This window comes from Pocillopora damicornis, chromosome 13, assembly GCF_964200805.1.
Source record: "Pocillopora damicornis chromosome 13, jaPocDami1.2, whole genome shotgun sequence".
NCBI classification, from domain to species: domain Eukaryota; kingdom Metazoa; phylum Cnidaria; class Anthozoa; order Scleractinia; family Pocilloporidae; genus Pocillopora; species Pocillopora damicornis.
This window is the reverse complement of record NC_142682.1, coordinates 15,451,165-15,464,986: the sequence shown is the minus strand read 5'-3', so window position 1 is coordinate 15,464,986 and position 13,822 is coordinate 15,451,165. Positions and strand designations below refer to the sequence as shown.

The 13,822-nt window shown below is 37.9% G+C and overlaps 1 protein-coding gene across 1 annotated transcript; it reads left to right on the top strand.

Moving 5' to 3' along the window:
• Positions 1 to 208: 208 nt before the first annotated feature.
• Positions 209 to 10,535, top strand: LOC113686934 (coiled-coil domain-containing protein 138). Its single transcript, XM_089190830.1, has 18 exons — positions 209 to 331; positions 674 to 936; positions 1,723 to 1,808; positions 3,056 to 3,130; positions 3,929 to 4,081; positions 4,740 to 4,859; positions 5,334 to 5,411; positions 5,551 to 5,644; positions 6,264 to 6,301; positions 6,476 to 6,637; positions 6,905 to 7,030; positions 7,157 to 7,213; positions 7,583 to 7,712; positions 7,975 to 8,030; positions 8,501 to 8,569; positions 8,856 to 8,907; positions 9,620 to 9,758; positions 9,865 to 10,535. The coding sequence occupies exons 2-18, from the start codon at positions 675 to 677 to the stop codon at positions 10,001 to 10,003; spliced, it is 1,836 nt and encodes a 611-aa protein (XP_089046956.1). The 5' UTR covers positions 209 to 331; position 674; the 3' UTR covers positions 10,004 to 10,535.
• Positions 10,536 to 13,822: the final 3,287 nt, after the last annotated feature.

Below are 13,822 nucleotides of genomic sequence, written 5' to 3'. Positions count from 1 at the left end.
TAGGGCAGGGCCAATCCCATATTGGTAATTTTTAGCCCTTTCTTTCCAACTTTCTCTGAACGTCGGTTCCTCTTCCTTCGTATCTTAACAAAGCCGCAGCAGTGTGCTCCACACTGCCCAGCTCGCAGGAAAGTACTTTACAAATCATTTCATCGTCTCGGCGCGGTCTCGTAGTAGGCGCGCGTGTTTCTCGCGTGTTGCTATCTGGCCTGGTCACTCAGTTTTGTTTTGCCGCCATATTTCATTTGTGTAAGTAGAAAGAGGGCTTTCTCATGTGAACCTTTTTGAGATTCAAAGTTGTCATTTGTTCTAAAATTCCTCATGCTTAGAGGTAAGAAGTGAATTTAGCCATAAATCGTTTGCTAGAAGTTTACATGGTTATAATACTGCGAAACGGGCAGTGGTTATATTTTCAACGTCATCCGTTATCTACCTCAAACACACGGAAAAATTAAATATTTTTGTAGTTATATAAAGTGGTACCACTGAACAGACATACGTAGAAATGAACTTTCTTTGTAGCTATAGATAACAGTCACCAAAGGAAAATGGGATTTTAGATGTTTTTCGCTTGTTTTCCCATTTAGCTTGGCAATGGTAAGTAATTAAGCGAAGTAAGTTACTGAAGCTTGCCAGGCTTCCTCAATAACACGCTATTTTACGTTACATTTAGAATGGATGGCGTGTTCTCTCATGCAGATGAGAAACCCGATCCTCCCTCCCCAGACCAAAATCTTTTCACTCCACCTCACACAGCCAGGGATGCAACCTCTGGTATCTCTAGTTCTGAGAGGAGACAGTACAACAAAGCTCTAAAAGCTATGTATGAGATTGTGCGTTTGGGTTCCAAACAATTGGAACGTTCAGTAGCTGAGGGTGATGGTGTAGTTCCTGAGACTGTGACAGAAACTTCTGAAACTGAAGATGATGTTGATGGTTTGTGGTTTGCATTCTAAGATTTGTTAACAACCTTATTGTGACTTTACTTAGACATAAATGTTAACTGACTCATGCAAAAACTATGATTAGCTTTTGTGACAAGCTGAATGATAAACACATTTTCAGTGGTTCTTTCTTATAATATATTGGAAGACAGATGCATGGATGATGTCACCGTCCACAACAATATGCTTTTCTATCATATAAAACAAGTTAACTCCATGTTGCAGAGGGTCTGTATAGATCACAGAAGATATCAAAATGTGGCGTTAATTCTTTGACTCCCAGATCAAATTTATCATTCTCCTTACTGTCAACGATACAATTCATATAATGTTAGTTCAGAGAATTTAGTATTGGATCAACTGATTATCCCCAAATTGATATTTTTCTTCATTCTCATCACTCATCTGGTTGATATTGAATTGATATTGTAAGGAGAAATTTTGTCTTGGTCACTCATAGGAGTTAAAGGGTTAAAGACTTTGCTTATCCTAACAGTATGCAGGACGCATGTGATAATTGAACTTTGTAATAGTCTTTATTCACCATAAAGTCTCTGTAGCTCAGTGGTAGAGCATTGCAGTGCATAATGCATAGGTCTGAGATTCAATTCCTCATGTGGACTCAGAATTTTTTCTCTGCCCTACGCTTGTGACAAGACAAAAAAAAACATCTTTCTCTATTTTGTTACCGAGCTCAAAACTTACCATCTCTCTTGTTCTATTCACAGTAGATATCAACTTAATAACATCACACTGCCTTTGATTTTTGAAACATTAGATAATGAAGACTATTCCTCAGCTCACATGAAGTCTCTAAGTTCTCATGCAAGACAAAGACCAGCAACAAAATCATATGATAAAGATGTAAGTTGTGTGTTTGGCAGAAAATCCAGTTGATTTTGTATTTCATTAGGCAACCAGTGACTCCATATGCTTTAAAAAAAAAAAAGGGGACAGGAGAATCATGTTAAGAATTTTCTATTCATTATACGTAGCATCAATCCAAATTTATCTCATATTTGCCTGGTACTTGTTGTTATTTTTTCAAACTTGAATTGTACTCAAACCAAACATTTAATTTGGTAATCTGGTGAACTGATCACTCTTTTATCCCTTTCACATCCAAGATGAAAATATCAGTACTCTGCACTGACTGCCATACATTTCTTATAATTTTAGCTTAGGGAATTTTGTTTTTCACCCCAGTATTTCCCCTGGTTGACATTATTTCTATTATCACCTTTCTGCTGTGCAACAATGTCTTTGTAGGTCATTCTGGGTGGTGAAAATATCATGTGAAAATGCTCAAACAATCAGGGAAAAGGATGGCAGGGAAAGTGCTCATTGAAAAATTTTGTTCAACAGAAGGGGTGCTTATTTGAAGTGGGAGCTTCTTTGAAAGGATGCACAAATTCAGGGACTTATGACATTTGGCTAAATGGCCTAGTGTTAAAGATGTGGTCTGTGTAAGCTCCTTGAGTAGTCAGTTATCATTTATGATTACACATTTGCAATGAAAACTCAGATTGGTCGAGAGCATGCAGTCAATACATAACAGCGTGCTAAGTTGACGTGATAACCCAATATCTACAGAAGCTATTGGGTCATCATGTCAAGTTCAAGGTCTGCCTAGTTTCCAAGCCTCTCATTTGTGTAGTGTTCTCAAGCTCTTGCAAACTCAGAGAGAAGTGTCTTGTTCTTAATTTGCAGATTGGTTAAACCTGTATAATAAAACAATTTTGTAAGATGTCATGCTCAACCTCATTCAATAATTGCTTATCATCTGATAAATAGTTTTCTCTTCCAGCTGTACTACCTTTCTAGGTGTAATCAATTGGCTAACTTGTTTTTTTTATCAGGAAAACACCCTCAGCTGTACTGTAGTTGATAAGTTTGTGAGTTCTTGTGACTTTTCTGCTGGATAGTATAAAATTTGATATTGTAACAAAAAGTAACATGAAACATTCAAAGGAATTAAATACCAGAATGTTGCCATTGATTAAAAAAATCTGTACTGTTTAAAAAATAAATATATCTCTGATGTATAGGACCTCAGAGGCAAGACATTTTATTGCTGTAGGTGGTTACTTATTGCAATTTTTTTACTGAAGGTACAGCATCATTTGGAGGCAAAAAATGTGAGAAAGGTACACAAAGAACTGAACAAGATTAGCATGATGCTGCAGGTTGGTGCTAAGCAGTTTTTTTACAGATCTAAAATTACCATGACTCACCTTGAGTCTGCACATAATGCCTGGTGGCTGAAATTGCCTTTGCATTTCCTGGTTAGCTTACTCATTTTTGGGTGTGAAGGATTAATGGGCTATTGATCCTTCACACAGTGGGAAGATGACCTAGTTTTACAAAGTTAGCGTAACATTTACAGGAAGCCATTTTAATGTAAAGTAAAAAAGAAATGAGCTTAAAAATGGCAACAATCATCATGCCATCATGCAAAGCAGCTTTCCTACCAAAAGCATGCTTGGCAAAAATGTGTGCACATAGTTTTTGACACATTGCATTGCCAAAGTTAATCTATCATGGTTTTCATTAAGTTGCATGCTTCAAACACTCATGGAGTATGTGTGTTTTCTATACTGTTCTGTATACATATGTCAAGGGGCAAGGAGAATTTGTGGAAACGATCATGAGGTTTTTTAGTTGGTGATCATGTCTGTTATTCTTGGCTACTCCCCATTGATTGGATAAGTAGGTCAAGCTGGTCTGTCAGCATTTTGCCAGGTTTCCCTAGCAATCCTACATGGAGAGAAGCTCTGATATTGTGTCAGGGGTTTACTGTGTGTGGGGCCAATTATTGAAACATGATGCTTCAGTATAAATGTTTTGTCTTTTCCACTCATTGCTTTATGTTTATTGGCTTAATTTTGTCGACTGAGGTAATTATTATGTACCAAGCAAAAATGTTGTGAGGGGTTCCATAATGAATTTGTTCTTTTTGTGTGTGTGTGTGTGTGTGTGAACAGAAAGAAAGTGAAGCTCTTCATAAACGTGAAGTTCAGTTACGCAAAAGGGAGAGGGCATTACGAGATGCAGAAAAGCTCAGCCACACAACTGACATTATTATTGACAAAGTGGTGACTCAAGAGGTTGAGAATCGCTGCCAAGCTGTAACTGAGGTGAAGTTTTTTCCCTGACTACATGTCAATGTCAATGGCTGGTTTGAGTACCATCTTTGATTTTATGATAAGCTGAGTTGCACAAGCAATTTGATTGGTTCATGCTTATGATCAGATGGATAGATGACATTACCATTAACCTTTAACTCTGATAAGTGACCAAGACAGAATTTCTCTTTATGATATCAATACAATATCAAGCAAACAAGTGATGAGAATAAAGAAAAATATCAGTTAGAGGATTATTAGTTGATCCAATATCAAATTCTCAAAACTAACTTTGCAAAAACTGTATGGCAGACAGTGAGGAGAATTACTAATGAGATCTTGGGAGTTAAAGGGTTAAAAGACCCTTTCCTTTTTAATCATATAAAACAAATAGATTCCATGCTGTGGGTCTGTTCAGTAATAGATCAAAAAAGACATAACACTGTGCTAAGAACATCAGTGATACACTCCTGAGTGGCACCTTGTGTCACTTTTTTGTTCTTACCATATTTTAATGTCATCAGCTGTGATCTACTACTGAACAGATGGACAGCAACTTGAAATTTATTTGATTTGTAATTGAAAAGCTTTAGGAGCTTAATCAAGAAAGAGCAGTTCATATTGATGTTTGTCATTGAGAAGAAAAAAATTTTGTTACAACAATCTGTAGGAATATGAACAAAAGCTTGGTGAGCTTGAAGAAATCATCCATAAGAAAACAAAGGAACTCAAGAGGATTAAAGAGTCATTTGATACTATAAAAACTGCAAATGACTCGCTAAAGAAACAGGTAATAGAGAGAATTCACTTGACTCAAACATTGTAAAGGGATCATTAATAAGTGGCTTTGTAATATGAAAAGCCGTTAGAGTAATTGGGAAACAAGTGCAATGTTGTAACGCGGGTGCAAATTATAAATAGCAAGTGCACTGCTAAAATTTTTTTCATCTTGACTTTCTGTTATGCATTTTTTATGTAAATAATTAACAAGTAACATTATGATTTATTGTGTAATTTGTTGTTAGTAAGCACTTGTAAAGTTTTCAAAGACTACAATCGTACTTGCCCAACAGGCTTGTGCAATTTTTTTGTCTTTGAAAAATTTACTTGTGCTTAGTATACTAACACCAAATTACACTCAAAATTATGTTGTTACCGATACTAATAACATTTGTTCCTTTAATGGAGTTTTTCCTGTCACTCAATTTCTATGGAAGAATCCTCATGGAACTGTCTTTTGTTTCCTGTTATTGAATCAACTTAGATCTCTGACCTTGAAATTCAAAACAAAAAGCTTGAAACACAAGCTCTGAGTGTTCAACACAGACTGGCTAACCTGCAGGTAAATAGCAATTCTGTTTACATCATTCAGTTCCTTTTGGGGAAATCTGAGCTGAGACAATTTTATGAGGTTCTTTTCACCTATGGTCGATAAAAATGTTCATTTGATTAACTTTTTTTTATTTAATCTTACCATTCAGAGAAAGAATGAATTTTTGCAGAGGAATTCCAAGCCAGAGGATAGAGAGATTGAAAAAGAAAGAAATAACAAGCTTACTTCGCATGGCAAAAGTGGTACTTTCCTACAATATTCTTGTTCAAGATGTGTTGTTTAGATCAGATTGTTTCCAATATTTCCTAATAAAAAATTGCCCTCTAAAGAGAATTCAGGAATAATAAATTCAAATCAATACTCCCTTTTCTCTAGTGATTGCATTCCCCACTGCCAGTGCTGGAGTACTTTTTTTGATTTCTCAACGTTATGAAATATACTTAGGAGTCCTTAAATGGGATTTCATGAAAAAGTGATTTGATATGATTCTCACTTTCTAGTACCCAGTATTTTTCCTGCAGATACAATGTACATGAAATATTAGCATTTTTGTGTAAAAAAGGTCTGTACTCAAGGCAAGTGGTCCACCCAGTGAGACTGTCCCAATTTCCTTTGCATAAAGCTACTAGGGGTATGAGGCATTTCATCAGGCTTCCCTGACAATTTGCTGGCCCATTTTCATTCCTGGGAGGAGACAGGTACTGTGAGAATAAAAGATTTTGTCCAAGAATGGTCAGGTCTTGAACCCATACCCCTTGACTTGGAGTCCAGCACACTAACTTAGTGTATGAAGTCTGTTGTGTCCCTTTTTTTTCTTCTCAGAAATAGTTTAAATCAATGATCTTTATTCATTTATTTCAGAGACAGTGGCCAAGTCAGTGTCTTTCTCTCAAAACAAGGTAAAAAGTTGTTATGTTAATTGTAAATAGTAATATGATTGTTTTCCCTTGTATTACAATGCCTCGTTTTTTTGTTGTTGTTGTTTTTTTAACAATCATCTTGTTTTAGAATCCTTTGAAATGAATAAGAAAATCATATCTTGAGAGTTAAAAGGATTTTTTTTTAATTTCCAGGTGAATTTTTCTGGTCTATTTGAAGTGTTGGCTGTATTGCTGGATTGGACTTCAGAAGTTCATCTTCAGAAGATGCCAACTTTTCAGGACTCGCCACAAGGAAGGCTACAAGAACAGCAACTAGACATTCCCTCGTCTCTGGTACATGAAAAATGTTTGAAAGTAAGTCAGCTAGATTGATGTTCAACGAAAACTGGACTGAACTGAACTGGCTGGATCCTATAAGGAGAAGAAGGGAAGTTGACAGATTTTTGCGGGGCAGAACAAAAAAGTGAACACAACGCGTGTGTTCGACACTATATAGCATAGTTTTGGTTCCTTGGTAGAAAAATTCCAAAAGATTGTTTCTTTAACCAGACGTCTTTCTCGAGAAACATCAGAAGATGAATTAGTTATTACTGTTATTTTTTTTTCCTTTTTGCTATGCAGATTTTACCCGGTATGTCAGACATACTTAGTATTCTGCCAAGTGTTAATCCACGCCTACAACAGCCCTGCTTACAGTTCACCTACTGGAGTATTGTTTACATGGAACAGACAGTGCAAGGATCGCAGGTACCTAAACGCACCAAACACAATGGCATTTTTCAACATAGATCTGTTATTGGACTAACGACCCTGTGTCTTAAATGCGTTTCCATTTTTTCCCTCTCAATTGCCTTTTTGTTGTCATATTTGCAGAGAACTGCTTTGGCGTCCACATTGCGACATATTGGTGAAGAACTGTACAAACCTCAGGTAGAAAAACTCCCCTTTTGAATATTCTCTTTTTGATTTATTGCGTGGGTTGGAGAAATTATCAATGAATAAATAAATATCTAATTTAACAAGCATAACTTTGGTTTTAATTTGGTTGCGTCCTATTTCGGAAGGCTTCGTCTCTTCCCTGCCGCTTCTATTAAGTTTGGAGGGTTACGTCTAACTTCGGACAGTTCCGTCATATTTTGGACAGTTCCGTCTCTTTCCGGACGGTTTCGTCTAATTTTAGACGGTTGCGTCAGAGTCTTGTTTTGAACAGGTCAGTCCGGACAAAGTTTGACGGAAATTTATGCAATGGAGTGAACTGTTCATACAGAGATTCCTTTTAAAACACTGGCTATTTTTCAGGTGTCAAAAATTTCAGAGGAAGGAGTTTGTCTGAAAAGTGACAAGCAGAAAGTTGACATCTACTTTCATAGCCCCACAATTGCCGTTAGGATTCTTTCGTCTCTTATTATCCTCAAAACGCTCGCTAGAGGTGAGACAACTGCTTCAATTTCAGCTATTTTTGTCTGTTTGTTCGTGTCAATTTTTTAACTCATTGCAATTTAGTATCAGTTTGTTACACATCAGACCACGGTCTTTGACTTCAGTGAATTCTTCTTGAATCAATTGTAAATGAAACTGCGCCAAAGAGCTACCTTCAACTTTACGTGAATGATGTGAGTACAAATTGAAATTGATTTTGAAAGGCAAGTATTTTAACCAATGTTTTTTTTTATCCTGTTGTTCTCTTGTAGTCGATTATTTGGCACATGTCTTTGATGTCTTAAAAACTGACTTGAAAGACGATTTGGTGAGTTGGCCTTCGAAACAAGCGTTATAATACTTGGCTGTGAATAGAACTAAGATGCAACGACCAGCTGGAAGGTTTTTAAGGGCTGGAGAAAATCCTAATAATTTGAAATGATAACGACGATGACGACAGTGACAATAACGGTGACGGTGAAGGAGATGAGTACAAGTCGCTGTTTGCAACGCTTCCGGGAGACCATTGCATGATAGCATGAAAAACGGCTGCATATTCTCCATAGAATACGTATTCTCATTACAATTTCTGAGGTGCTGACAAGGAGAATTTGTTTAACAATCAAGAGCTTTAATCTTAAGTTGTTGAAGTGACCTTAATGTCTGATTCGAGGGTGATGTTGTAAAGATAAATTAGATGCTTATCTCTCTCTAATAATTATCATTCCAACACAGGTTGATATAATCTGTGATTTCTAGTTTGTTATAGATGATTTGCATTTTCTTTTTCCGTGACAGGGCAAGCAGATTTTTCTTACTTACGAGGGAGTATACGTGGTGTTATCATACATGAAGCCTGTGCATAAGGTGAGGGGGGGGGGGGGGGTTAGAATTCAGTGATTGCAGGGAAGTTAATTCTCATTGAAGAGATTTTTGATTATCACTTTTGATCACTCCTTGAGGGGAGGTTTTGAACTCTTTTTCAGACGGAGGTCGTTAGAGGGAGAGCATATTGAGAGAACAGGACATGGTCTTTTAGATAAATCATTGCACTAATCTACAGGAAAATTACTGGATAGGATAATTGGATCCAGAGCGTTTTTTAAAAAGTTGGTTTTTTAAGCTGAAAGCTCTGCATTTTTCTCCTTACCAGGCTCTCCTCGGAAGTGCTGTCGATGTAATGCTACTGATGTCTGTCGATTCACGTAAGTTTGAGCTCGTGATAAACTGATGCGGTTCATGCCATGCCATGTATAGAGTCAAAGATTTACACTCTTACCTTTTACAACGAATCATTTTCAGAAGTCCTATTTACTTATTTATTCGCTCGTTCTAAAGAAGGGGTTTTGTTGCTCATTTAAGCTCGAATTAGCGCCTGTGTGCTTATTGAAATTAAGGAGTGGTGGGATATCAAAGGAATGGCACGAAATTGAGAGTAAGAAACAGAAAATAGCAGCTGTTCCTTGGAAGTTTGCGACTTTGAGAACGAGAGCAGCGTTGTGGTAATTCTCAACCCATTCATGTCCACTATAACCAAGATCAAACATTGTGGGTCTACGAACTATTGCGGTACTTTGTAGCTATAACATGCGCTCCCTAAGCAGTTGGTTTACAAAAAGCTTTTAATGTTTTCTTTTTTAATATATTTTCTTCTTCTCTTTTTTAATATGACGTGTTAACTTTAGAGATCGTGATATTAACGTTTTTAATTTCAATCGCGGAAGAGATCTGGAAGCGAACCAATGGACTGGTTTTTGAGCCAAGACCCATTCCTTTCAGTATGCCTCTAGAGATATAGATTTAAAGTATGGCTTTTAGCCAGGCATTCGAATAACGTTCTGCATTATGCATGTAATTGAGGCGGCGAAGAATGTTATCCGAAGAGACACTAACCCCCCCTTGGTTATACACTCTCAGCATTTACCGCGGTGTTTCTGGATAGCTGTTCAAACGAACTCTGGTTCAGGACAGCTGTGAATTTGCTGCAACACAAGGGACTGGATCCCAAAATACTAGAAAAATTGAGCATTGTCCTACAAAGACTCTCTAAAATCAAGTAAGTAAAACTATCTTTAATCCTTCTCCTGAAACAAAATGAATCATCCAGATGTGTTCCACTTCACACTTTCGGGCTGTCCTCTCAGTCGCTCGATTTTTTGCAGGTCTAATCGTCGATACTTCGAAGCCTTTCAGATATCCGCCGTAGTGCAAGAAATGTTACGAACTTGCGATCCACAGAATGCCTTTTTGGCTCTGAACCTGCGATCTATTATCTTCAACCTTGGTAAAGGAAAGGTGTAAATATGGCTCCAAAACTACAACACTACTTGACAAGTTGAATGTCACTGAGCTTGTATTAACGAACGACGACGGCATGGAGTCGAGTCATTGGCTATAGACTCTCGAAATCTTAATACAAAGGAAGAAATTATCCCGGTTAGCTGCTATACTCTTTCAGGTAAATTGATGGAGAGAATTTGGTGTTGTATACAGATAGTATCACCAGCTGAAGGTCAGTCTATTCTCACCCGACACCGACTGAAACTCTATAACAATTTTTATCTGATAACTTTGAGCATTCTCATTACCTGTTTGCTGGACAATGTATGGATATTGAAGGGAGAAGTTACATCTTAATCACCTCTGAATTGGCAAGGAAATGTTGTCCTCTCCAAAGTGTGCGTAATAGAGACAAACTATGCATGTATGAAGTGTACATCACAATTAGAAATTTTTACCAGATGATTTAGAAACCTGAAATTGGCAAGCGCCTCTTAATCCTTCATTAAGAAGGATGGAGGAATATTTTTTGCTGTATAAAGCTGTATCTCAGTCTTTTTTGTCTGCTATGTTGTAGCCCCTGCTGAACGCGCGTTTCCACCCGCAGGAAGATTTGAGAAGAGTTTGAAGAGGTTTGCTACGGGTCTGGCACAAATAATGAGACAGTACTAGACCCCTTGCAGACCTCTTGCCAGCTCGCATTGCTCAAGACCTCATACTACCCCACAGGCGAAGGAATACTCTTGCTGAAGCGCCAATAATGAAGGCCTGGTCGCACTGTTGCTGTATATGTTGTGGTTCAATTTTATCCTTGGTTCAAATTTTCTTTTCTTTTGTTTTTGGGTATTGTAATATATTATAACGAATTTGAAACAAAGGAAAATAAAATTTGAACCAAGGATAAAATTGAACCACAACATATACATCTCAATCTTCCCGTGCGGATGTCGACCACGAGGGAAAAACCTCTTTCTCAGAATTTATTGATTTCCTTATCAAAAAATTACCAATCTAGCAAGACTAGTAATCTAAACATTTGTTTTGCTTGATTGCGTCTCCGAAATATGAAATCTCGTTAAGGATGGCCACGCTTACAACGGTGAATTTAATCGTTTGAACTCCCAATGTAACCAGCAGGAGTTTGTTGAATTGTTTGTTTTCTAAACCGCTTCATGTAAAAAACACGATTTTGGCCATAAGCCATATATCGCTAAATTGGATGATGATCCCTGGAGTTGCTCGAAGCCTCATTTCACAAGCGCCAGAAATTGGGTATCGCCCTCAGTTTGCCTGCGATTTTAATTAGGCTTTTCAAAAGTGGGATAAAGCTTAAAATCAAATGGCGCCATCAACTATTCGGCGTCTAAAACTAATTGGTTTCTACAATAGAACTGAACCCAGAATTGGGTGACGCCTTTTAATGGGAAATCGCCAAAAATCTGATTGTTTTAAAAATTGGGTGGGGTATCACCGACGATTTTCCGGCGCTTAGGGCGCCTCTAACTGGATAGCACGTAAAGTCAAGAAGCGCCTAAAATTGGGTGGTGTCTAATTCTTGAAGAATTATAGACCGAATTGCGCTGCCACGTATTGTCTGTGACAATGCCACGCATTGTCTTGTTTCACCAAATATAAAACGTGGGCTTCTTCCGCTCATATAAACTACCTGATTTGCGTTCGTTATGTTCCCCCTCAAATTATCACGTTGCGAATTTTTTTGATAATTCTCTTTTAGTTTATCTCTTCTTTAATGCGTAAATCACGTTAAAAACGCCAAGTCTCATTTATACCATCTTAAGTACATTTTGAATTGCATGCTCAAATTACAGAAAGAGTTGAATATTTGCGCAAAGAAAAGTGAATAACCAGGAATTCACTGAAATCCTTCAGCCAAGCACTACCTGAGGACGTAAGAATACCGCAATCATTTGGTGTTTCAACTAAGGGATGCTATTGACCTTTCGTGTAGAGACTTTGTAAATCTTATAATCCCCTCGTGTTAAAAGAACTCAAAGAAAAGATGTAATAAATGATGAAAATTAGCTAAGGATTAAAACTATCAGTTTTCATTAAAAAGCCTGAGTGTGGTGCAGGGGTGGTGCGATACGAAATTCCATGTTTCCTTTGAAACTTTTTTGCCACGAAAGGACTTTCAGCCCGGCTACTTTAATGTACCCTAATAGGCCGGACTTGGTTAATGACGTGGGTGTCACCGTGAAAGTCTATTACTGCTGAAAACTGTAGGGAAATCAGATGTGGGCGACGGATGCGTGCAGCTCTCCTCATGACAAAATATTAAATGATGGAGGGACACCGAAGTTTCTACCTTTTCTGTATAATATCATAATTACATGTAGTGCATTTTTCTCTGTATTTCGAAGGATACTTTAGCTTTGGAGTTTCTTGAACTAGTTTAGCTAAATGTCCTCACGACTTCATTTTCTTTGCTTTGCCTTTACGTGACGGAATGAAATTTCACGAAACTACTCTACATAGAACAATGTTTGCTCGAGGACTATTTAGCGGAAGAACCTTACTCAAACAGCTCTGAGAAAATTTCCCATGTTTAGATAAGAGTAGAATTGCATACTTCAGTTCGCTGTGTTTCTTAACACCATTGATTCGTGTCTTAAAGGATATTAATATGTTCCGACGCTCACGGAAAGATTTTAGCCTTCGTTTGGTTTGTTTTTCCGGTTCTTCATCAACTATTTTTGTCTTGTTTTATTAGGTTACTTGGTCGGTGTGATAATTTTATTTTCTTTTTCATCCTCTTTCTTACTAAATTAAGTCGTACGTGGAAGAGTCAGGAATTTGATGAAACATGAGCGAGATCTAAACTTGAACCACACCCTCTTACTCTGAATCTTACGGCGCAAATACTGAGATCGCTCCTTTCTGTATTACTCCTGATATTGTGCATGCTGAGAGACTCAGAAGGCGGCTTTTTGGAAAGCTAGAAGAAGCTGTTTATCAGAGGCTTGCTGAGCTTGCCACGCAGGCGCGTGAGTGAGATTTCATCTGTTCATCATCTTTTCACTTGCGCGCGTACTATTTTACATTTCTGTCGACAGCCTGTCACCCAGGCGCGCAAGTGGGATTTCATCAGCTCTCTTACACGCGTGTTATTTTGTGTTTTTCGCAGAGCGCTTGGCGCAAAGACGCGCGAGTGAGATTTCATCTGCTCATCATCTTTTCTACTCGGCGCGTGTTATTTTGTATTTTTGCCGACAGCCTGTCTCCTAGGCGCGCAAGTGAGATTTCATCTACTCTGCATCGGCTCTTGTGCGTTTCTTTACTTCGCATTGTCGCCCAAGTAGTTGCTACGAAGACACGCGAGTGAGACTCCATCTACGTATCATCTGCTCTCTTACCGGCTTGTACTTAGTATTCTCGTCCAGAGCTTGCCACGCAGGGTATAACTGTCGTGGCCTTGGTTACAGATTTTGAAGTAACTTGTGCTTATCCCATGCCGGACGAATGACGGAATTTAATCGCCAACCAACACAATGAACCCGTTGACTCCAGTATCTGATTAGTAATTCTCCCCTCTAGCTGAAACACATTTTCTGGTACTTTACTTAAAGGAATTTGGATTTACATGAAAACAACACGTTAAAGCTGTAAAGTTTTGGCTATTCACTTCATTTGTAGCTGGTAACAGAACTACAATGGTTTGATAAAGTTGCTTATTAATTAATTCTTGAATTTTAAGGATAACGAAATTAAAAGGCCCGAGGGAAAGGCTAACTCCAGTTGAACTTAAAGCAGACCGATACTAGTCTCTTTCATAGCTCAAACTTACCATGACGTTAGTGGCTATTATCAGTGTCACGAAAT